This window comes from Meleagris gallopavo, chromosome 14, assembly GCF_000146605.3.
Source record: "Meleagris gallopavo isolate NT-WF06-2002-E0010 breed Aviagen turkey brand Nicholas breeding stock chromosome 14, Turkey_5.1, whole genome shotgun sequence".
Classification (NCBI taxonomy): Eukaryota; Metazoa; Chordata; class Aves; order Galliformes; family Phasianidae; genus Meleagris; species Meleagris gallopavo.
The window spans coordinates 16,158,407-16,182,506 of record NC_015024.2 but is presented as its reverse complement, the minus strand read 5'-3'; the positions used below and the strand labels follow the sequence as shown (position 1 = coordinate 16,182,506).

The 24,100-nt window shown below is 39.1% G+C and overlaps 1 protein-coding gene across 2 annotated transcripts in view; it reads left to right on the top strand.

Annotated features, from left to right (window-relative positions):
• Positions 1 to 24,100, top strand: part of SHQ1 (SHQ1, H/ACA ribonucleoprotein assembly factor) — a 39,600-nt gene that overhangs the window by 1,162 nt on the left and 14,338 nt on the right. The window contains exons 2-11 of one of the 2 annotated variants that reach the window (XM_010718735.3): positions 427 to 611; positions 1,501 to 1,565; positions 2,332 to 2,454; positions 3,697 to 3,848; positions 4,761 to 4,873; positions 5,767 to 5,894; positions 13,524 to 13,678; positions 15,291 to 15,344; positions 17,168 to 17,291; positions 19,305 to 19,425. In XM_010718735.3, the coding sequence (XP_010717037.1) occupies positions 469 to 611; positions 1,501 to 1,565; positions 2,332 to 2,454; positions 3,697 to 3,848; positions 4,761 to 4,873; positions 5,767 to 5,894; positions 13,524 to 13,678; positions 15,291 to 15,344; positions 17,168 to 17,291; positions 19,305 to 19,425 (1,178 nt within the window). In that variant the 5' untranslated portion in view covers positions 427 to 468. The remainder of the gene's footprint in view (positions 1 to 426; positions 612 to 1,500; positions 1,566 to 2,331; positions 2,455 to 3,696; positions 3,849 to 4,760; positions 4,874 to 5,766; positions 5,895 to 13,523; positions 13,679 to 15,290; positions 15,345 to 17,167; positions 17,292 to 19,304; positions 19,426 to 24,100) is intronic. The other variant, XM_010718736.3, reaches the window with a different exon arrangement.

Below are 24,100 nucleotides of genomic sequence, written 5' to 3'. Positions count from 1 at the left end.
CGGAACTGCGGCCCCGAGATCGGGCGCAGCCCTCGTGCCGCGGGTCGGTGTGCCGTACGGTGTGCGCGCTGTGTGCTGCTGGTTTTCACTGGGAGGTGTTGGTTTGTGGTCAGCTCGCTGCGGGGTTTGGAACAGAACTTACGGAAACTGACGTTCTAGGGCTGGATGTGGTGTGCCTGTAATGAGTATAATTAATTCCATGTGCTCCAAATGTTTCTGTTGACGTAAAATTGTTTTCTAGTAGTGCAGCAAGGTGATACCTTCAGGTCATCAATGCGAATGTGCTTTTTTTTCTTGCTGTTGTCATAAATATTTTCTTTCTGACTCTGTGAGAGTCAGAAGTGGCCTTAGAGAGTCTTCAGGCACACTTCTCACTGCTATAAAACAGCAGCTGCAATAATCTTTTCCTGTTCCCCACTTTTATAGGGCTGTCCTCCTGGTGGCAGCTTCTCCTGTGCTGGATTCATCATGATCACCCCAGATTTTGAGCTGAGCCAGGATCCAGATTTTCTTACAATAATCATCAGAGTGCCTTATGCAAGAGTGTCAGAGCTTGACTTGTTTTTTGAAGGGGAGGACTTTAAGTTTTATGCGAAGCCTTACTTTCTCAGGTAGGTAGTGAAAGCATTTAAAAAATGTTGGACTTCATAAAAATAAACGTTGGTAAAAAGTGACCTTCATTTTGGGTCCTTCTTGAATGTTCCTTGTCTCTCACTCTCACACTGTAGGCTGCACGCAGCCCGTTTTCTGCATGGAATTGTTTCTCTGGATCTGGTATACTTGTTTCCATGTGTTAAGTCTCCTTAAAAAGAGCTCAAGCAACTAAATTTTTACTTTTATATGAGCATTGAGTTTTAGTAATGAACTGACAGCTGAATTCTTTGAATGCACTTAAGTCTTGTAGAGTGCCTCTCTTCCCCATTGAGAGTCAGGTACAATATATTTTGTGAAAGAAGAATCTGATACACTCCTGATAAATCCAGTCGGTGCCAGGGAATGATGTTCCAGACTTTGTCTTTTAGCAAGTTCCTTGCTATACTACAGGAATGGAATGAGCATCAGCTCAGTATGGGAAATTTGAGAGAACCTTTGATGTGTAAGAGCTGGTGAGCCACTAACCCTTCTTATGTTCTGTTTCCTGTTTTGTTGGATGTACTTCTATAAATATATTAGTAAACCTCGTAGGGTTCCATTAGATAAGTGGAAGGCTCTGAGTTGGCTGTCTCATGTCCTGTCACTGTGGATTAGTTTAGATTTTTTAAAATACAGAATCTTCCAAATGCTGAAGAGAGTGCCAAGGGTATTGTGTCTGTGCTGGCTATGACTTTGTCGTTGATTTAGAGCCACAGAGAGATTTTACTTCATAACTTCCATTATTACCAACAGGAATCATGTAGTTATTTGTACTGCCTTTGGAATGTGCCTTACATTTTTATGTGCTGAAAGTTGCAGAATTAGTCAGGCATTCAATGAGACATCTCTTTTTTTTCTTCCATCTAGACTGACACTTCCTGGAAGAGTTGTGGAAAATGGCAGAGAAAAAGCATCTTATGATACAGACAAAGGTATCATTTAATATTTTTAGTATAGTTGTCTTGAAGAATACTAAATCTTCACTCACTTGTTTTCTTGCAGTGAAAACACACAGAACTTTAGCAAAGTGTATATGATCCTGTAAATAAGCCTAACTTGTCCTGTGTTACATGGTAATTAAAAAAAAAAAAATTTGCTGAGGATTTGTTGTAGGTAGGCTATCATTAAGCTCAAATGACATGCCTGCAACTGTCCTAATCATGAAATGGTTCAAGCCCAGTGGAGGCAGGCATGCCATTGTTAAAATGTGTAAAATCTTTCAAGTCTGTGAAGAAGAGTAATAGTAGGCAGAAATGGCGCATTCTCTAAGGTTTAAGAGAGAACACTTTAGCCATACTTAAAGGTGGAAGATGTTTCTGGAATAAAGTACCTTTTGAAACAAGTGTATTCATAAACAGAAAGGCCTACAAAGCCTTTGTTTCATACTTGAAACAGTAATCAGAAGGTTGAATAGTTTCATATAGTCATCTGTTGATGACAATTCTTTCAAATTTGTTTCTGTTGGTTGTGTGGGTGACCACAGTTTGTTAAATAATCTCTTTCATGCTGTAATATCTTTGATTTTTGTGAAATTTGTTATGGAAGTTTAAAAACGTGTGGAGATTGGTGCATAATAAATTACTACTTGCATGTATCCCAATTTTCATAAGCCTATTTCAGTAGAGGGGAAAATGAGCATTTTTGTTTGTCTTGATTATTTTAATGTGATAACTGTGTTCTGCCTTTACTTTGTATAAGGGACTTTTACAATTCAGTTACCTAAGGAGAGTCCTGGGCAGTATTTTGAAGGACTGGACATGCTGACATCTCTTTTAGCACCAAAGAAATCAAGGACAGCAAAACCTTTAGTGGAGGAGATAGGTATGAGAAGAACTTGTTTATGTTATCAATATAGGTACAAAATGAAATAGTTATGGAAATAGATCTCCCTAGTAATTAATGAAAAGTGTACTTCTGATATTGTCTAGACCAAGATAGAAGCAGAGTTTGAATGAATCTGGAATTGTTGTGGATTATTGAAAGGAATGTCTTGTAAGAGTTAATACGTGTTCTATCTGTAGGCAGTTATGATAACATTTTTTCAAAATGTATTTAAGTTATGCTAATCCTCTGCAGATCTTGGCACCCCTCTAGTGGCTGTATGATAAACACGTGAATCTTCTGCAAGATAGCACAACTGGTCTCTTGGCTCTAAGGGCAGAAGCTAATTAAAACCACACATTCTAGAGGATGACTTGCTTAACATAAGTATTTTTCAGAAAATGTGACTATGTTTAATTTAATTTAACTATGGATATCTGTCTTAAATTCTGGATAGCTTACTTATGTTCCTCTTGTGGTTCTCTTAAAATAAAATCCAAATCTTGTTGAAATCACTGGAACAATGGTTCCAGACACTCAGCACGTATATGCAAAGCTTTAGTTTTCCTGGTCTCTATTCTTGAAAATCTTTTAATTCTAGAGCAGGACCTGTGGCTCACTGATGTGTGCATCTTTTCTCTTAAATCCTTGAGTAACCTGTGATATTTTTTTTCTGTAGTTCACTAAACTCTTTTGTTATAGTGGCAGTCTAATCCAATGTGAACATGCAGGCATGTGCCACCCTTCAGGGTTAGGATGGAATTGGAAAATGAGGCTTGTGTGTTAAAGCAGGTGATATTTTGCATGTTACGGGTGGTAAGAATTAAATTTTTGACAAGGCTGCCCTTTGCAGAGGGAGGCAGTAAAGGTCCAACAATTCTGAATGTCTATAGTTGGAAATTCGAGTGTTGCACCAATGGAGGAAACATTCGGCTTCTTGCATTCTCACCTTTGAATAAAGTTCTGCTGTAGCTGATTTGCCTTCAGACTACCTGGTTCACTGCATCGGGAAATTCTCAGGATATTCTCACTTGACTAGATAAAATGGGATTTGAAGTTGTGTAGTTCATGTGTTTACTTCTTTTCCCTTTCTGTTTTCTTTAAGTTAGAGTTAGCGAAGTGTTGCAAAAGCTTTCTTAAAAGATGAAATAAAAAATGCTTATTTTGCTATCAGTGTTTGCCTTTCTTTAAAAATGTGTTCCTTGCATAAGTTTTCTTTCTCTGATCGTGCACTGTACCCAGGTGTCCCTGCTGATTTGGAGGAGGAGGAAGAGGAAGAGTTTGACTGGGAAGTAGAGCAGACCCTTTATAAAGAAGCTGCAGAAAGCCCTCTATCACTGCAGTGCTACTATGGATTTGGGAATCTGCGGTCAGGGGTGTTCCAGCGGCTGCAGGTAGATGCATTCTTCTTCCTCCTGTCATAAAAGTTCCAAGTACCTTCCTCTTTGGGTGGGCTTCCTGGTCCATTCTGTAGCCAGGAGGAGATTCCTAGGTAACAATTCTTCTCCATTGCTCAGTTATCAGTATATTTCTTTTGTGGATTAGTTGGTAGAACAGGATCTTTAAAACGTCTTTACTTTGCTCCTGTATGTTCAGTGTTCATTTTCTTTTTAAACAGACAAAAGCTAATCTACAACCAGTAACATGCTAGGTAGGATAATTTTCATAGCATGCAGAGCTTTTATTGAAGTAGTGGATTATTTCTTTAATTTTCTACTTAAATTCTTTCACCAAGTGATTTAAGTAGCAGCCATTTAAAACAAATCGTATAACTTTGTAAGTCATTACTGCATGAATTGTAATCATTTAAGGTCTCAGGGCAGAATGATTGCTGTGTGGAGAAAGTATTTGTATTCTGTTAGGATATACACTGGCTTACTACTTCAGAAATTTCACAGTAATCAATTTCTCATCAGCATTAGTGTACCTCTGTACTGGTGTTCCAAAGGGCACTGCAATTGCCTGTTGATTAATGTATGGCCACTTCAGGGTGGAAAAATCATAAGAACAATATTTGATTTTTATCTCTTTGTGGTTGTGTATTTTTGCTAAACAGTACAGTTTTCATAATAATGTGAAATAACCTGGCTGCCTTATGGTAAATAAACTGAATATAATTCATAACACTTGAAGGTGCCTTAATTTGTGATAATTGCAGCTGCTTGAAGTCTTGATGTTTTAGTTGTACAATAGAGACTGAATTTGAAAGATATGACAGGAAATTCAACATCCTTCCTAAACTTTTACTAAAGGAATCTTGTGTATTTTTATCTGTGGCTTTATCACCTCCCTTTTGTTGCACTAAGGATGAACTTGGTGATGTTATAGATGTTAAGGATCCTGACCAAACTCCAACAGATGAACGCAAGATGAAGCGCCTGGAAGCTGAAGCTGCCAAGTTTGATCCTGATCATTACCTGTGAGTACTGATTTATTTCACCTGGTAAAAGTACTTCAGTTGAAATGTATTTGCTTCCTCTATGGATGCTTGGGTTTAAAATCACTTTTGGAAATAATAACTTCACTATTCATCTGCCTTTGTTTCCTTAGAATGTGGGATAGTCAAAGTGTGACTGACACAAGGCATTTTTTCTTGTTTTGAGGTTACTCTATTGCTTAATTAAGCTTGGAAGTCAGTTGGTACTCGAGCAGGTCTGCTGTGGACTGTGACTTTAAGGAGCATCTACACAAGCTAATATGTATATATTTGAGACACCTGAGGAAGGCATTAAAAAAAAATCAGTGTGAGGATAAAGTAAACTGCAGTCTGCGTTCAGTAGTTTTGGGCAACTTTGGTATGATTGAGAAAGTATTAAGAAATGTATTTTTCTCTATTCTCAGTATTTATACTATTGTTTGACTTGTAAGGCTTAGAACTTAAATCCTTTAATATAAATCCTTTCAGACTTAGTATATTGAGATTCTACTACTATTGCTTTGTGCTGGGATGTGCCTCTTCCATGATTCGCATATAACACTTTTCCACCTTGCAAAGGCATGTGTTTGTTTACTTAAGTCAGTCCTTATCTCTGCTTTCTTCGCTCTTTAGCCACACACCATTTCTCTCCAAAGTATACTTGCTTTGAAAATCAGCAAACTTACCAATAAAGTCAAGTTTGCTGCTGGTGTGGCACTCTGAGAAGTCTTCTCTTTGGAGTAATATCTCTTAAGGTTAAAGAACAGATGATGATCAGGTTTGTTCTTATTTTTTAGAGTTGTATTTGTAAGTTTTGGAAAGCACCCTGGAGCAAAGTTAAGTATATACTGTGTGCATTGATACATACCCATGTGGAATTACCTTTTCTTTCCCAGAGCTGACTTTTTTGAAGATGAAGCTATTCAGCACATTTTGAAGTACAAACCGTGGTGGGTTGATGCTCATGAAAAAATGATGGCGTTGCAGGGAGAAAGTAGTCAGAGCTGTGACAGTCATATGTCTGGTGAGAACATCATATATTTATCTGTTACTGAATGATAATTGCTGTGCAGCCTTGTTATGTTCTAGGTTATCATTCTTCAAGAAAAATGTATGATTTCACTCTACAATCTTGAATCTAGAAAAGTATCCTGTTACTATCTTTCTGCTTTTTGAGTGACATTTATATACTGAAGTATTTAGTTTATGTGGTATAGTGTGATCTCTTTGGTGTCCGTAATAAGTTTTGGAGTGAGCTGTTGTTCAAGGCCATTTCAGAGTTTCATGTATCTATAAAGAAAATGCCTTTTAAGAGTATGCTGTGAGCCTCAAAATTTCAGAGGAGCTGCCAGGGTCAGCAAGTCGTGGCATCTGAATGCAAATCAGATTCGTCTTCCTGTTCACAAGTGAGTCAACAAATGTTCCTGGTTCTTGTCCCACTCTCCCCTTTTTTTTTTAATCCAGATGTTAAGTGGTTGTTCCTTTCCTAGTTGCATTTTCAAAAGAATAGTAGTTTGAACTGGTATTTGTGCCTGCTTATAAATATGGTGTAGACACTTAACAGTGAGTTTGAGAATCAGCTGTGGATGATTGAACTGTTATCAGCCTTTATCTCTATTTAATGAGGGTCTGTAGAATACTTTGTTTCATTTACAGATCAAAGATGTTCATGGTTCTTATATTGTACTGCTGTTTTTATGGTTCCTAGTGTTTTGTCAAGGGAAAAATGGGTTGGTTTCAGGCTTAGCAGATGACCTTGTAGCAGTACTGCTAACAGATCACAGATTACCTTTCTGAACACAGTGATTGCAGAGAGTATTCAGAGTTATTATGCACGTTCTTTTATTCTCCTTTGCTCATTTCCTGTACAGTATGGAAAGACTGTTTCTGAAGCTGATAATGATAATCTGGTTAGCAGAGGTGCTGTAACAAATATGATATTAGTCCACTAATAATACCTGAACTTTCACATTCCATAGGAGTATAACAATGGAATTTAAGTTCCCTGTATTCTACTGTGAATGTAATCTGATTTTCATTTGATCTCTCTTCAGTCTTTGAATCCAGAAATTAATTATATCCATCATAAGCATGTAGTTTAGAAAGCTTTGGACAAAGGTACTAGAGGCTTGAAAACAGAATAGTGAGGACTTCTTTTGTTTTATGCATTCACTCCTTTAGTAAATGAAATTTCATAACGTTTGCCTGTGTCAAGAGATGTAAGAAAAATGAAGAGCTGTTGGATGGTTTTATTGGTAAAGACTATTTCTTTTATTCCAAATTAAAGTTCTGAAGAAAAACATGTGCGTAGATCTTTGGACTTCTGAGGCAGCAGCAACAATAAAGAAAGTGCACAAAAACCTGGCAAGCCTACTGATGAAGGTTAGATGGAAACTGGGGCTATGCAGAGGGTCACTTTTTCTCTAAATGATTTATTAAAACCAACTTTTTTCTGTGGTAAAGCTGACTAAAAAACTTAGTGTGACCTTCATGTTGCAGAGGTTTATCTGGTTTCAGAGATCTTGAGTAAATTTAACAGGAGTGACCATCTGACTTTGGGTTGCATAATGACAACCTCCATTGTCCCCAACTTAGACATCAGTTTTGATAACATTGTTTGAATGGTAGCAGCAGACAGTGATGGGAAGCAGCTAAATAAGGGCCTGAAACCACTGGAGGTTCTTAAACCTGAATGAGTTGTGGTGAGAGAAATCACCATGAGAGGGAGTACAGGTTCCACTTGAAGTGCCCTTATGTGGAAATAAAGGCAAGAGGGGGCCCAGTCTGCCTGATCTGGGATCTATGAAGAATTGAATGGGTTCCAGGTGTTGTATTGTTTTTTATGCTTTATCCAGTCAAAGGGGTTATATAATCCCCACACCTAAGGCAGATTATCCAAGTTACAGATCCAGGAATTCTTTCAAACTAAGTACAATTTGATTATGTACCTGCATTAATATGTATTCCAGTATGCATGCTTAGGAAGTGAGAGTGACTGAAAGAGGGCTAGCACATATAGGACTGTGCTAAGTGAGAGGCCTTTGTAAGCACTGGAGCAATCTTGCATTATATCCCTTAGAACTGGGGAGAAATCTGAGTGTATTAAGCTAAGGTTTGTTACGTGCCTGAAAGGATAAGGAGGCTGTTGTGGTGGTAGTGTGTGCTTGGAGTAAGAAGCCTTTGAACACTAGAGCTCAGCTATAAAGTGCAAAACAGGAACTGCACGCTGCAGTGTGTTGTAAGATGTGTTGAGTGACGTGTAGTGATTCTTTGAGCCTGTTTAATTATTCACCTGCTAAGTGTCAGGTCAAACTTATTTTTGTAATAAACAGGACTACTGCATCTGATTATGTTTATATCTGTCTTAAGGATGTGGAGGAGGAAATAACAAAGCCTTCATGCGGTAAGGAGTGCCTAGGTTTAGTCTTTGTGAGTTCTAAACTCGTGTCTGATCTGATTTCCGTCATCTTTCTTGATGAGGTGAGGTACTTCCAAACATTCAGCTTGTAAACAGACTGCAGATTTTGTGCAGGTTAAAACTGTTTACAACTCATGATAGGTGTAGTACCACAAACAGCTTGCAGAAGCATCCCTCTCTTCTGTGGGAGGAGTACCTGTAGGTAGGAGTACCTGTAGGGTACTGGCTGTAGAATTTGATGCTTGGTGGTTTTCTGTCATCCCCTGTATTTTTTTGTTCCCTAGATGTGTTAGCTGCCAGGCTGCTGTTGGTGCTGCCTTTGCAGTTTCTCCACAGCTTTAGAGGTCTCAAGTATCTGCCTCCTTCAAGTTCTGTGAAAATGGCCCCACATACAACAGAACAAGTACCTTCATTAAATCTTCCCTACCATCTTCTAGATACTGCAGAATTCATAAAGGAAGGAGATGTCATCAATGTGTCAGCACTGCAGGAAGTTTATGACCTTCCATACCTGATCAGAAAGTGAACCGTTGGAGCACAAGAGACAAATCAATAGAAAATCTGCTTCATTTGTTCTGTTACTCGTAGGTTTAAGTTTACAATGATTTTTTTTTTAAGGCAGCATCCAACACTGGGAGAAACGCTTGTCCTAAACAAAGCCCTTTGGCATCTTTCTAGTCAGAACAGTGAAGCCTTTCTCTTTTCATATCTTGGCAAGAGCTTGAAGAAGAAACACATTTGCTACTGATTAAAATCAAAAACTAACTGCATTCCTGATTTATTTGCCTTCTACTGGCTTATCTTCCCCTATATCTAGTGCTGCCAGTTTCTGACCAGCAGAAAAGTACTCATGTAAAATCTTAGTACTGTGGCACAGCATTTTAGTTAAGAAAAGTTGCCAAGCTCTAAATCTTAAGTTTCCTTTGAGCAAGTTATGGAATGTAAAACTTAGCTTGACAGGCCCCAGGAGCTAAGGCTGTGCTTCTGCTGGACGGCTGGACAAGCTGATTTTCAAATGTCCTTTCTGACCTAAAGCTTCTGTGGTTCTAGGAGGCTGAGCACTCAGTTGGCTCCTTCTAGGGAGCATGTTTCATCCGAGTATCCCTAACACTTAGGGCAGTGAGTTTCACAGCAGTCTTCAGATGCATGTGTTACATTGGACTGATAGCTGAATACCCCAAACCTTATCTAGAATTTAGGTGATGTGATCATCTTTATAAAATTTCACCCTTCTGTAACAAAACACCCTGTAAGTGTCAGACCTGCTTGCCTTGTTTAGAGATTAGATCATACTTCACTGAAGTTCTGTCAGCTTGTACAAAATAAGAAAATGAAGTACATAGTGAGCATAGTGAGTAGGGGTGATCTTGGTAGTATTGTCTAATGGCAAGTTCACGATATTAATTTGTATGATTCCTTTATACATCTATGGATGAACATGCGGTTATGCTGTTGTAGGAAGATGTGTGGTTTAGGCACCAACAAATGTACAAATTATTTTAAAATCAAACTTAAGAAAATCTGCAGACTTAGGATTTCAGATGCTGCTTTTCAGATTATTGCTTTAATTGTTGTGGAGGTGGTGTTAGATAAAGCACTGGTAACTCCAGTGCACAAAATACAGGCTTACTATAGCAGTGTAGTAATTATGATTTTACTTGTTTTGATAATCTTCTGCTATGCACTTTTATTTTTGAAATAGGAAAACAAAGTAGGTGGTGATTTTGACATGTTAATAATTATTTCCAGGCCTGGATAATTTATTTCTCAAAATCTTTGAGGAGTGGATAGATCTTTGTTTGTAAACCTGAATTATTTTCCCCAGAGATTTATTTTATTAAGAACACCTGGTGGTTTGCAGTAACAAACATCTTGTCACGTTTACCAACTGCCTTTGGGAGTTGTCTGATTTTACGTCTTTGCTCTTGTCTAGTAGACTTGTTTTCCAGTTGTATACATTACAATGCTTCAGAGTTTGTGTTCAAAGGAGAAAAAGCTCTTTCTTGATAGGAATTTCATGAAATTCACTGAACTGAGTTTTTGTTTTCTACTTAAGTGTGGTTCACATGTATGTATACCTCTGGAATATAGATTTTAGGAAATCTAAGATTTTGTAGTGGAATGCAAGTTATGGCCTGAAGCAGTGATTGAGCACCTGGTGGGAAGGCAGGGCTAACCTAGGGGAGCTCAGGTGCATGCAGTGTACTGAGTGATGGAAGGGGTGAAGCCAGGATCCACCCCTTCCCAGACCTCATTTAAGGGTTGGCAGTGGATGCAAGGGGGTTTTGCTGGGGGTCCCTGTGTGCCTGAGGCCTTCCGAAGGTAAGCAGATGCTTTCCTTTATTTCTGTGCCTGTGGCTGTTGCATGTTAGCAAATCCTCAACTTGCTGCAGCCTTGGACCTTGCTGCTCTGCTGTCACTGCTGTGCTTTCCATTGTGTTACAGATCTGGTAGTAAAATGTTTAAACATGTCTTTGCTCTCAGCATTGGGCTGTTTCTTAACTGATTGTTATCACATGGGTTGATTCTGATAAGTGTCTGTGAGATGAACTTCCACTTGAAAGGCACTGATTAATGGCAGTGCTATGTGGGTTCCCAGTGGCTTATCCAATTCTGAACATAATGGTCTGATACGTGCAGAAGAACCGTAGTTGCATTCCTGGTACGTGTACATCTTGACTGTTAACTGTGGTGAGCAGGTTGAGTTGAACCTAGAGCCATGAGAGCCCTGGATAACTGCTCTGCATTCATCAGAAATCCTGTTGTCTGTGATAGATGCTCATGCTAAGAAGGAATCACTTGGTTTCTTTGGAAGAAACTGCTCTACTGTTGTGAAGCTATGCAAAGTGCTGTGTGCAGCAAGCTATGCACAGGCAGGGCATTGCACAGCTTTCTCCATTACAAAAACACTACAGAAACCACTTAAGGTCTGGTTGTACACTGGATTGCGGGCAGCAAAGAGCCATTGAAGAGAGTCACTGAAAGTGATCTTAAGCTCTGTGGCTGTGATCTGGGGTAGCAGCCTTTGCTTACAGACTTCTGGCTAGTTTTTATTTAGGATTCCTTTTTCTTTAGCTTTGGTTTTGCCTCATTTTGTGCTTCCCTTCAGGGTGAAAGCACCATTTGCATATGTTCTAATAATGAATGGTGTGTTTGTCCAAGAAGGGATTTTCCATGGAAAGCTTGCTGTGATGGAAGATACCTTTTTATTCCCAGTTGCACTTTTTTCTACCTATCAACCCTGATGCGATACCTCCTTACACCCCTCTGCAGCCACTTACAAAGTGGGTTTATGCAGTGCTCTGAATTTTTTTCAGATGCTCCAACATTGCACATACAGTTGTATGGAGAGCTTTGATACAGATAAGTCACTGAGCAGTCAGCACGCTTGAAGAACCTACCAAGAAATTCTCTGGTAGGATATAGATTTATGCTCTGTATTGGTGATTTAGGGGATGATACTGAACTGCGTTGCATTTCTGAAAAAACTCAGAATTACCATAGCTTTGCTAAATTGCCATTTTGTATTTGATTGTAGCAAATGGAAGAGATCAGCTTTCTTTAGATGACATGAAAGTGGGAAGTTGTTTTTTTTTTTTGTGGGAGCCTGTAAATAAATGGAGGCTGGCTCAACTCCAGGGAAATGTTCAGCTCGTAAAGAAGTTTCTGCAGGAATTTAAATCAAGTATTTCATGGTTATGAAGCTGATAGAAACAATAAGAAAGTTCATAAAGGAGAAACGCTCAAAACTGTTTTTCCTAATTTGTAATTTGATGCTTTGAGATGAGGTGTGCACATATGTATGTGCCTTTGGCATCACAAAGATTTGTTTCAAAACAGTCATAAAATGAGGAGCCTCGTAGACAGCTCCTGGGATAAAGGCAACCTTGGATCCCTGAGAGCGTGGGTTGTGTGCAGTGGTTTGAGGACAAACATCTCTAAGCACATTTGTGTTCATCTCCCTATCCTAAGGATGATGAACAAGGGGTGGAAGAAGCAGCTTGGATGGCTGGTTCAGCTAGCTGGGTGCAGCAGGGGCAGGTTCTGGTGGTGCTGGTGCTTGCTCATACAAAAGAGTGGGACTTTGCAGTGCAACAGAGCATCTGCTGTCATCCTGTTGCATGGCTCTCTGTCACTTTGTGGCTGACCAAAATGTGCCTGCTTCATCTCTGAGGCTCAGGAAATCAGAGCTTACTGACTGTAATGCCTGTGCTCTGTGCTGCCCTGGATGGAGACCTCTTAGCTCAGGCTTCTGGCTGCTTTAATTTTCTGAATGGCTTCTTGATTTACTTCAGGCTTGTGTGGAGATGGCTTTTAGTCAGTTATCTACTTAATCTCTGCTGTTATTTTAAGGTAATTCTGTCATCCTCTCTGAAGTGCTTGGAGTACTCTTTAGCTTTACCATTCAGTATTCTCTCTCAGCTCTTCATGCCCATACCACAGCTCCCTAGAGAACTACTGTGATGCATTATCACTGCATGACAGCTGTGGTGGTGGTGGTGTTTTCCTCCTTATGAAACACAGAGAAGGTACTGGGTGAGATGGTTCAGTGGTTTGGCTCAGTGCAGCTGTTTTGAACTGAAAAGGGTGTGCTGAACATAAACCAAATGCAATGGTTGCTGGCACTGTAAACCACAGCTCTTTGGAAGGAGCTGCTGTTTGTACTGACATCAGTAGGCATAGGATTTTGATCTTTTTTTGCTCCCCTTTAGATGTCAGAAAGATTTAAGCAAGCAGAGTAAATGAAGCTCCTAAATCTCTGCCTAAGTCTCAAGGCAAAATTAATGAGGTTTAGGAATACAAAGAACTGTATCTTTCCTCTTCATCCTTCTGTTTCTTTAGTCCTTAGTCTTCTAAAATAAAAACTGCATTTGTTCTTGTTCTCCTGTCTTTATCTCATACACTGTGGACTTAAGGAACTACTTTACTGAGGTCTCAGTTGTGTATTTGTCTCTGCAAGACACTTATGTGCCCATGGAAATCCTTGGTGCTTTCAGAGGGCTTCGTGGCTGCTGGTGTGTACACACAGTACTTGGCAGGCTGCAAATTCACTTTGAAAAGACTATTACAGAATTTAATAACGAAAGTAAGAATGATTTAGACTTTTTTGAGTGATAAATGACTTGTGATTAGTAATGCTGCTTCTTAAAGAGACTATCAAAGTAGTATGATCACCTTTTAAACTGAAAGTGTCAGCTTTAAACTCATAATCAATTATCCTTGTACTTTTTGTAGTGATCTTCTCGGAGGAAGAGAGAGAACAGCTGAGGAAGTTCACAAATAAGTCCTATCTTCTGGATAAAAGAAGTCGTCATCATGTGTATCTTGGTTTAATTGATATCCTTCTGGCATATTGCTATGAAATCTGTGTCAATGAAGGAGACAAAAATGTAAGTAATATAAAAAATAAATAGAGGAAATGTAAGTTTTGCTGACCTACTGCTGGACCCTGTGCTGTTGTTGGGGAAGCTTACCTTTTGAAGTGAACTTCCAACCACTGAAAATATGCAATTTAAAATGTAAAACATTATCTTCAGATTGTGATGCATTTAGGGGTAATTACAACTCTGAAATACTACTTCAGAGTAGAAATGGAGCAACATTTCACTTGTGGGAGGTAAGAGGAGAGAGATGGAGTTTTCCAACAGTTCTGTTTCTTCCTAATTCATAGTGTATTGATTTAAATATAAATTTCATGAAATAATTTTTATATTGATTTTTTTGAACCACTTCATAACAAATGTTTGTGCTGATACGATTATGGAAAAGCATAAGAAACCATTAAGTCTGTAGGATTGAGACTGGTGTGTAGTGTTTTATATAGGCAGTTGTTACATGTTTTTAACAAAACAGATTTTTTTTTTAGACTGATCTAGTTTTGGTTTTAAGCTTGTGCACTGAGTATAGAAAATTGTTTTTCAAAGTATTCTGGAAAATACAGTGAGTAATTCAAGATCAATAAATCTATGCACATTTAAAAAACATATTAGTTTTTTTCCTGATATTCAAATGTTGGAGGGAAGCAGAAAGGCAAATTTGAATCTTCAGTATTCTGGTGTTTGCCTACCTCCTGCCCAGAGCAGCAGTCCTGTGCAGTCCTTGCAAACTTGTCTTTTTAAAGTGGGCTTGTTTCTCAGTTGCAGCACTGTTCCTAACATCTCCACTGCTATTAGCCAAGGAGATGTTTCCTCTAGACATTTCATTGGTCAGAACGATTCAATCCTGATCAGACTGAACTGTGAACCATGGGTTTTAGAATTGCAGGCAGAGTGTACAGACCTGCCTGTTAACAGAGGAGTCACAGAGCTCTGCATTGCCTGTTACTGTTGCATGATATTGCAGATAGTGAGGAACTCGTACCAATCTTGATCCTTTTTGCAATAGCTTTGTATGGTATATGTGGAAAACACATTGTCTTTCTTTGGCTTCTATTTAATGGGAGAACCAAGGCACTGAGGCCACACAAATCTTCACTAGAGCCAGGATTATAGATCTAGGCTTCCTGGCTCTTAGCTTTAATCATCCCACTAGACCACACTACCACAGAAATATTATGAATCTGTCACCCTTTAAGAATAATGACACTTTGTTTACTGCTGGCTTTAGGATCCTCTCTGAAAGCCAGAAGTCTTGAGCTGTTTTCACAAAGCAAGGCATTTTAGCTTGAGCTGTTTTGATGTATTGGACAGATTTAAGCTTCTGCACTTGCTAAAAAAGGACAGAATTCCACTAAAGTACTACACCAATCAAAGAATAGTTGTATTTTAAAGTCTTTGTGCATGAGCTAGATATTCCCAATATAGAAACCTTTTTCACTTAACATCTGCATTGCAATATAATTTAATAGCGTCCTGTGACCATTTCAATGCATGCAATATAATTACTCCTTTACATTCACAAAGGTTCTTAAATTGCTGCAGGAACTTTATCTTAAGTAATTTGCCAGTGGTCTTTGAATATGGGATTAGATAATACTTGTGTTATGCTCTCTGCTTAAATCAGGTTGAATCATCTTGGAATGTCAGGAAACTGAGTGCAACATTGTGCTGGCTGGAGGTAAGTTTAAAAAAAAAAATGCATTTTGTGCTTTGTATTTGGTGTGTTTATTTTTGGCCATGTGTGCATCTTTCTACTCAAGGCAAGAAAATGAGCCTTGTAACTCCTTGATCAGAAGTTGTAGATATCTTCCCATTTAACTGGCTAAAGCAGTGCTGAGTGTTAAGATGGAGAAGGTGTAAGAAGTAGGGATTGTGATTTCTTTTGTCCTGTAAGGCCTGCTCTGTTGGCAGGCCTCAGTTAAGCAGTTTATTGACCGCTTCCGAGAGTTTTGCTGCTGCACTTCTCTTCAGCCTTCTTGGTTAATCGCTCTGCGCTTCTCGCTTGCTCCTTCTCTTGGCTGCAAGCGAGGTGGCTTCTGGCATCTCTGTTCCACTGTGTGGCTTCAGGTTGTGCTGGAGAGTGCAGCTGGGAAGCCCAGAAGCATCTGCAAACCCAGTGACAGGAAATGTTCTTACAGGGCATAACTTGGCCAGCAGACCATTACTTGTCACGTGGGCAGCAAGCTGTAAGGGCCTGTTCTTCCCTCATCCCTGATACTGCCAAGCCAAGTTCTCAGTTTGCAGGAGCAAATGTGAGATTTCTGCCAGGGTATTTGGGTTCAGTCCCACAGTCATTTCTAGGAGAGGGGGATGTTATATCTGATAATAAGAACGTGCTCTGCTGACTACTGATGTAACTGTTCAACTGTGTTGTAGCTAGGTATTCTGCAGTCACAGCAGAGTACACTTGAAGTACAGCCATTACCCTAACTCCTGAATTTCTTCAGTTCTGTGTCCTAGCATAGAGGATGAGTGCACGCAGAGATCTCCTTCAGTAATATAGCAGTTCTTGGCGCAGCCTGTGCCAACAGTATACTTCACACCCAGCAAATGCAGTCTCCTGGCACCAAGCTGTTAATATCTATATCTGTTCCACTAACCATGTAGAGGCGGGTGTTTGCATCAATCTGTAAACAAGATTGCCTCAGCTATGGGCTGTTGGGACTGACTGCCATACACATACACACCTTGGGCTCTAAATATTAAATAGTGAAATAGAAATGATTGAAACCCTTGTTGGCAATCCATTAAAATGAAAAGTGGGTTGAGGTACGTAGTCGTAGAATGCAAAGAAGTGCTCACTGACAGCAAAGCATTTAATTTTAATAAATTGTGAACTCAAGATGCAGTAAGTATTTTTATTTGAACTCGTAAATGGAGTATTTTTTCTCTTCAAAATGAAAGCTGGAAAAGAAACTGCTTTCTTAGGAGTGTGTAATAACTCACTAATTTGTCTGGTCTGAGTAAATTAGGAGTCTTCCTCACTTGTAGAGGAGGGCAGTGAGCTGCTTTCCCTGGGCAGATATGTTTATCCTGTCTTAAATATCTGTAATTTTCGTGAGGCAGATTCTTGTATCATTTTTAGAGATCTTATATGTACACATGTATCTTGTTAATATCATGTGGTTTTAATTTTTCTATATTCTTAAAAGGCTTTTTATAGCTTCCCCTTATACATAGTAATGTAAGGCAGATGTAATTTATTGCTTTAATTTAAGAAATGGCAAAGGCTTAGGTTAGATGTTTAATGTTCCCTCAATTCTATTTTTAATACAAAACCACCAAAACGTATAGAACTTCTGTTATCTTGCCATGCAAACTAAATGTGTAGTATCTTATTCCTATTTTTAGTATGTTGATTTTCTAAGTACAGATTTCAGATGCATAATACCTAAAACTGTGCTTTTTGTTTATTCTACTATGACTTTTTATCTAAAGAAAAAGTAGTAGTTCTTTGAAAGATGCAGAGACTAATAGAGATTTTTCCACTGACACACACAGTGTTTCACTAGCATTCATGATGTCCTGGTATCTTTTGGGAGAAGAGTGGTATGCTATCCGCTGTACAGACACTTTGGATTGGTGACACGTGCCTTCAATGATGCAGTCATGATACTGCAGCTAGGTAGGTGTGTTTTCTTTAAAAAAAAAAAAAATCTTATGGGCCACTTTCACCAGAACTTGATGGCCACATTCCTGAATGTTTTCTGTTTTTGGCGCTTTGGAGATAATAAAATTGATGTACTTACCAGGAAAGAGCCTGTGAAGCCACTTGTGTACTGTGCAGTCGATGCAGTTGTCTGAGTTAGTTCCAGAGAGTTCACATAGTGTTACGAATGTCGAGCATTTAGGGCCAGGCTGGATGGGACTTTAAGCAACCTGGTTTAGAGGGAGGTGTCCCTGCCTACAGCAGGGGGTTGGAACTAGATGGTCTTAAGGGTCCCTTCCAACCCAAACCATTCTATGATCTCAACCTTGGAAAAAGCTCTGATCAGAGCTACTATCTTAATTAGATGTAGTCCAACTTGTTTTGTGAAGCTTTAAGAGAAAGGTCTTCAGTGAAAAGTAGAGTGTCTGCGTTGAGCAGGCAGGAGCCGAGTTTGGCTAGAACTGCATCTCCTCCGCTGACAGACCTGTGAAGGCCGTTAATATCATCTAAAATCATGATTTAGGAAGGAAGGCTTGTTGAGACTTAGTGTCATAGTCACTAATTTACATTGTTACATGGCAGATGAGTAAATGTAGTGGATGTTGTAAATGATTCAGGCTGGCAGCTTGACAGCTAGAACCAAAAAGTTTAGCAAAATCTTAATTCCACATATAATTTCTTCTTAAAAGAGCATACTTCATTGTAGTCAAAATAGTTGAGTTTGACAAGCCTTGCTTGACAAGCACTGAAGGTGATAGAATCTCAAGTTCATCACTTAAATTGAGGTTTTTTCTTTTGCATTCTATCCTAACTTTACATCAACTGTTTCTGTTCCAGGCCAGTGTTACTATTTCAGTTCTGGTTGCTTTATGCTCTGCAGGTCTCTTCTCTACCCTGCCATCTTGCGTGTCTTTTCACTTTCATTCTGTCAATATTTTTCAGCCTGGATTTACTGAACAACAAAAAAACAAATTTTGTGCTCAGACAGCAGGGGGAGTTCTGATCTCTTTTTATTTGTATATATTTTGTAAAATGTAATTTCATCCATGTTGAGGTTTCATAGCCTAGGAGGAGCCTGTCTCTTGGGAGGAGGTTATTAGATTCCATTTGCAGTAGTGGTTATTTTCATTTGAATGTTTTTCTTTTTCCCCTCATTAAACAGGGAACTTTTTTTTAGTGTTCCAGCACTTAACCCCTTAGCAACTTTCAAGCTAAGGTAGATGATTCCAGCTAATTGAGAGTTATATTACTCAGTTCTCTTCATAATGATTCATTGCCTATAGAGAAAAACTGACTGCAGAACAGCTTCTGTCTGTGGCATGAGATGATGTTCAAGCTTCTTATTTTTGAAATCATTTATCAGCTTTATGTTAAATGGCACTTGCTTGAGCCTGAAATTAATTTTTTTTCTGGAGGCTCAGTTGGCCAAATTACTCTTTCTCTAAAGAGTGGAAGTTCTGCTTGATTTAAAACCATGGTTGGACGGTAGCAATGGTGTCACTTACATTGGCTTGTGTGATTGCTCTGATCCTGGGTACTGCATCCTGCAGTGGCTGTGTTTGCAACCTTTCTTATTTTAAGACTGATGTTTGCGTAGACAAAGTTAAATGATATTTTGTTTTTTCAGGAAGGGAATGATGGGGTGTAACTTTGTCAGTTACTTTACAGCTTAATCTGTATGGCTGCGCTAAAGTTTGGGGCAGCACAGTGCAGAGAGAAGAGGAAAGGGGAGGCTGTAGGAGGAGGCTGCTTCAGCTGTGGAGAAGTACTGGCATGGCTGTGCCTCCAGGCTGAAGTCTTGCAGAGATTCCTGCTGAAGTCAGGCTGTGTCCACATGGATGTGGATGCTGAGGGGCACAGTCATCTGACTGCTGTTCTGAGACTCTGGGTCCGCTTAATGTTATGTGGGTGTAGATAACAAAATTACTAATGCCTGAGAGGGGAGGAAGATAATTTTTTAAAAATCATCTAATGAAAATCTGTTTCTAGGAAGAGCTGCAGTTTTGAAATGTTTGCTGGACATTCACAGAATTTTTAGGGAGAGTGACCCTGCCTACATCCTTAATGATCTCTTCATTACAGACTACTGCATCTGGATTCAAAAAGTCAAGTAAGTTCTGAAGTTGTTATTGGTGAGGGGAAAAGTTTTTAGCATGTTGTATCTATGGACAAGTATCAGTAAAACCAAAGGAAGTGGTGTCATATAAATGGAAACGTTTGGTCCTAACATGTAGTGATGTTGATTATCCATGTATTCTTACAACATGGGACAAAACATGAGTGCCTTTTTTATATAATGGCATCTAGAGAGGAGTTGTATTTTTATTTAAGATGTGAATTTTCATTGATATTGATGGTTTGGGAAAGAAAAGCTTCTGGGAAAATTCGTGTTCAGTTTGAAGTTGTCTTGAAAAATAAATTCAGGAGAAAGTTATTTAGTGCATCTTAAATGAATTGCAGAACAGCAATATCACTGCTACATGTATCAGTGAATATAATGTCTCGGAAGTCAGCCATAAAAACCAATTTTTTTTAAATACAGCAGAAGAAAATGTATGCTAGATATAAGTGACTGATGCATTAACACATTTACTCCAGACAAATACATTATGTACCAGTTAAGCAGAACTGACAGCTTCTGGAATGAGGGCAATTAAGTTATCTTTTTGTCATAATGACATGGCACAATAGCTGTCTGTCATTAGGAGAACAAGAGAAAGAGGAACTGTAGAAATCGTTGCCTATTTTTAGGATCTGAATTGGGAAAGCATTTAAGCTTGTGCTTAAGTCATTCTTGTTCAGTTTATCAGTGAAGCAAACATAAGCTTGAAGTTAAGCATGTTCTAAGTGAACAGGGATGCCTTTTTTTTACACATGTTAAAGGGAAGTACTAAGTCGACTTTTTTGTTCAGAAAATGATTGGTCTGGTGAGAGCAAAGGTTTCATGCTTCCAGTTTCCTAAGGTGAGTAGCACACACTGTCCAGGGAAGGAAGCTTATTTCATCCCTCTGGTGATTGCCTCTAGAGGGAAGTTTTGGGAGTGGGAGATAGTGATATCTTTATGGTCTTTTAATGAAATTATTTGTGTCCTTTCAGTCTGGATACTTTCTCTGTTTTGTTTCTTAGCTGTTCTTTACTTCATTAACCTTCTTAGTCTCCATCTTCTCCATTCATATCTTAGTCCCAGGTCACTCTTCAAAGATCTGTGAAGGGCTCTTTTCTTCCCTCTTTGCTTACAGTTGAAACGGATTGTGGGTTGTTCTTAAGGGAGAATCTGGGCACTTTACAAACAGCTGAAAGCAAGGTTTTTCTCTCACCTGTACTGGTGGAGAGAACTCAGAGACATAGGTTTAGGAACAAAGCTTGTCTCAGGCAAAAAATGTAAAGGGTATGTCAAATGACAGTAAGAGAATAGCCTTATTTAACGGTAAGTTTCCAGCAATGGAACACCACTGGTGGTTACTAGCTTTTAAATTTCAGTGTGGGAACAAAACCTTACAGCCAGCAGTCTGCCAATAGCTGATTACAAATTTGGTTTGAGATCATCGTTTGGCTGTGGCTTAATTAGATGAATAAGTGAATGTGTCACTGGACTGGCAGAAGATGATTTATTTTAAGCACAGTGTGTCTGGAATTGGAAACAATTAAGCTGCTGAGTAAAAACAAATGCAGGTGGCTAATAATCAATTGGATACAGTGAGTACAGTCTAATTCTTCAGGGACTTTTCCAGATAAGCTGATTTTATTCAGGTACCTGTTACTTAAGAAAAAGAAGATTCCTGAAAGTATTAGTCAAAGTAAGATATGGGCTAGTGGAGTTTCATCCTCTAGTTTGCAGTCTTAAACCTGGTTTTACTTACTTCTTAGGTTTTTAGGATCACAGAATCGTAGAATTGCAGGGGCTGGAAGCATCTCTCTGAGTTGCTTGTTAATATTTTATCTATTGTGCAAAATACACTGTAAAATTGTTTTAACTACTTGGGTTTGGAAAAAAAGGGAGCATGTTGCTCAGCCAAATTAGAAGAAAGGGAAGAGTAAATATTAACCTGGGTAACAAAAGCTATACAAAGACATGGAGGCAGCTTGTAGAAAGTCTCAGCAGGTGGTGTCAACATTTATGTTGAAAAGCCAGATGCAACCAGATGGAAAATTGCATCTTTAACCCCTGAGGTCATAATGACATGTCATCACTTCATTTGATCGCCCTGCTAAGTGAGCTTATCGTCTGCCCTGCTGTCACTTCTGTTATTACTTTCATTTCCATAATAAAATTAAATTTAATTTGTCTGGTTTGCATGCCTCTTTCTTTCTGTAGGTCAGAGATTTTACAAACCACTGTGATGCACATAGTGGCAATCCCAAGGTGAATTTGGAACCAAATTTGTATTGCTAGTCTGAGCTTTTCTCCATCTTTTGCACTTCACTCTGCTACCAAAAGCAGGAGACGAAGCAGAGATGAGCTTTGAGGAAACCAGTGATTGTCTCACGGCTCCATACGGGCTGCTGAGAGCAAGGGAGTCAAATGCAGGTTTATTGCAGAACTCTTTCCCTTCTGGAGGGGAGTTTTGCCTGTGACCCCTTGCATCCTTTGTAGATGTCAGAGCAGTTTGCCCACTGACTCATGCTGTGTTCCCTTACACGGCCTGGTGTCCTCCTCCAGTGCTTTCTTTGTCCACTGCTCCATGTATATGCCCTCTCACAGTGGCTGTGTGATATCTGCTGGCTGTACCACAGCCAACTGCAGGGCTGAACAGCTTCCCTGGAGTTACTGTTCAGGCAGGCAGTTAAGTGCATGTTCTTCTGTATCCCTTCAGAAGAAAACAATTCAGCCCATGCTAGTTTAAAATACCCTTCTTTAAATACATGCTCAGTGTTAGGCATGTACTGCTTCATTACTGGCAACTGTGTGTTTCCTGTACTCAACTGGAGGTGAAACTGCTGGGGCCCCTGGAAATTTTCTACTACATCTATTTGTGTACAGATTTGTAGTTAATGCATCCCCAGATTTAATGGGTATGAGGAATCAGAATTACAGAATGGCCTGGGTTGGAAGGGACCTCAAGGATCATGAATCTCCAACTCCCCTGCCACAGGCAGGGCCACCAGCTTCCCCAAGAAAGCAGAAGAATAAGGTGTTCAGTCTCACATAATTTGTATATGTTCTGTTAGCACTATTTTTCTTTAACTTGCTGTCTCATCTTATTGCAAAATATTAGAAAGTCAGTTTGTGCTGTGTATTGCTGTAGTTACATCTTGTATGACAAAGGAGATCTATTACGGTAAGAGATGAGCTGCTAAATTATTTCAGCATATCCCATGGAACTTAGCCTGCCACTTTATTTTTTTATATCTGTATAGAGGCAGCTTTAGGGTATACGTACTCTGTCACAACTTTATGTTGCAGAGTACATATACTTGCACCTGAAACAAGCTGAATCCTGCTAATTGGGTAAAGTGGGTACAAATGCCATTTCAAACATGGACAGTTTACTTTAGAGTTAAGAACTGTGATTCCTGGTTTGTGCAGCCTCTGTAGAAGCTGGTATGTTATTTGAATTAACTAAATAAAAGCTAACTCAAGTATTCCTAAACATGTTAAGCCTGCTTCTTTTGATTTGCAGGTGATACCTACCCTAAAAGGTAGGCTAGCTTCATAGCTCTGTTCTCCTTTTCATCTCTGTTATAATGGAAACCCAGTCCTTGTTACAACATAATTACCTAGTCTGAAGCCAGCAGGGAGTTGCTGCTTTATGTGTAGGGTGTGAAGTTCTCTAAGTAAATGTAGGATTAATTACACTCACAGCATGTCGTCGAGGTGATGAGATTGACTGTGATTGTTCAGCCCCCCTTTTCCTTTTCCCTGGGCTGTCTGCATTACTGTTTTAATCAATACAATGCAATGCAGGCCTGGAGTTTTAAGGTCTGGCATCGCAAAGGCATCAAGGAACACGGGTCTTCCAGGAAGAAATAAGATCAGTGATGTTAGGAGTTTTAGTGCCACCTGTCATCTCAGATTTTAAAACAGAAGTAAGGATCTCTATCTCCAGCATGTTAGTTTTAGTCCATTGCATTGGTAAAAGTTTGGTAGTGAGAAGATTCTTTGTATTTCTTGTGAGCACTTTGGCTCTACATGACTTTAAATTTAAAGACCTAAAGGTATTTAAGTACCTGAGGGGAAAAAAACCCACTCAAATCCTGGCCTTGGATCTGTAAGGCAGCCTGCTGACACTTCTTCCAAAACCACACTGATAACCACAGATAACTTGCTGTTGTGCCCATCCAAACTCACTGTACCATTGAATGTTCAGGAGTCTTTCCTCAGTTGAAATATTTGTGCAGCTGTCTTATTAATTTACATTGTTCTCTATGGAGAATCTTATGTGCAGTATTTTCCTTGCAGCCTGTTGTCATACGGGCTCCCTCGTGCAGTGTTCTGTGCTTGAGTTAAGTGCGTGCAGATCATGTATAGCAGCCTTCCTGAAAAGAACTACTACAGGCTTTTACTGCATTTGGGAAAACATAACATGTAACGTATTTAAATTTGCGTAGTAAAATATGATCTTTTAGGTAATATAATTAGAGTTCTGATATATATTGCATATTAAGACTGTTTGTTAGACTGATCACTCAATTGCTAAGTTAGGAAATCTGACCCAGTTATTATTTGTGAAGATCTAGAAAACTTTGGGAAGTTAAGTAGAAGCTATTTTGATTGTGGCATTTGTTTTCTGTAGTGGTCTGGGCCTTTGTGAAACTCAAAATATTTTAATAGAGAAAAAAAAAAA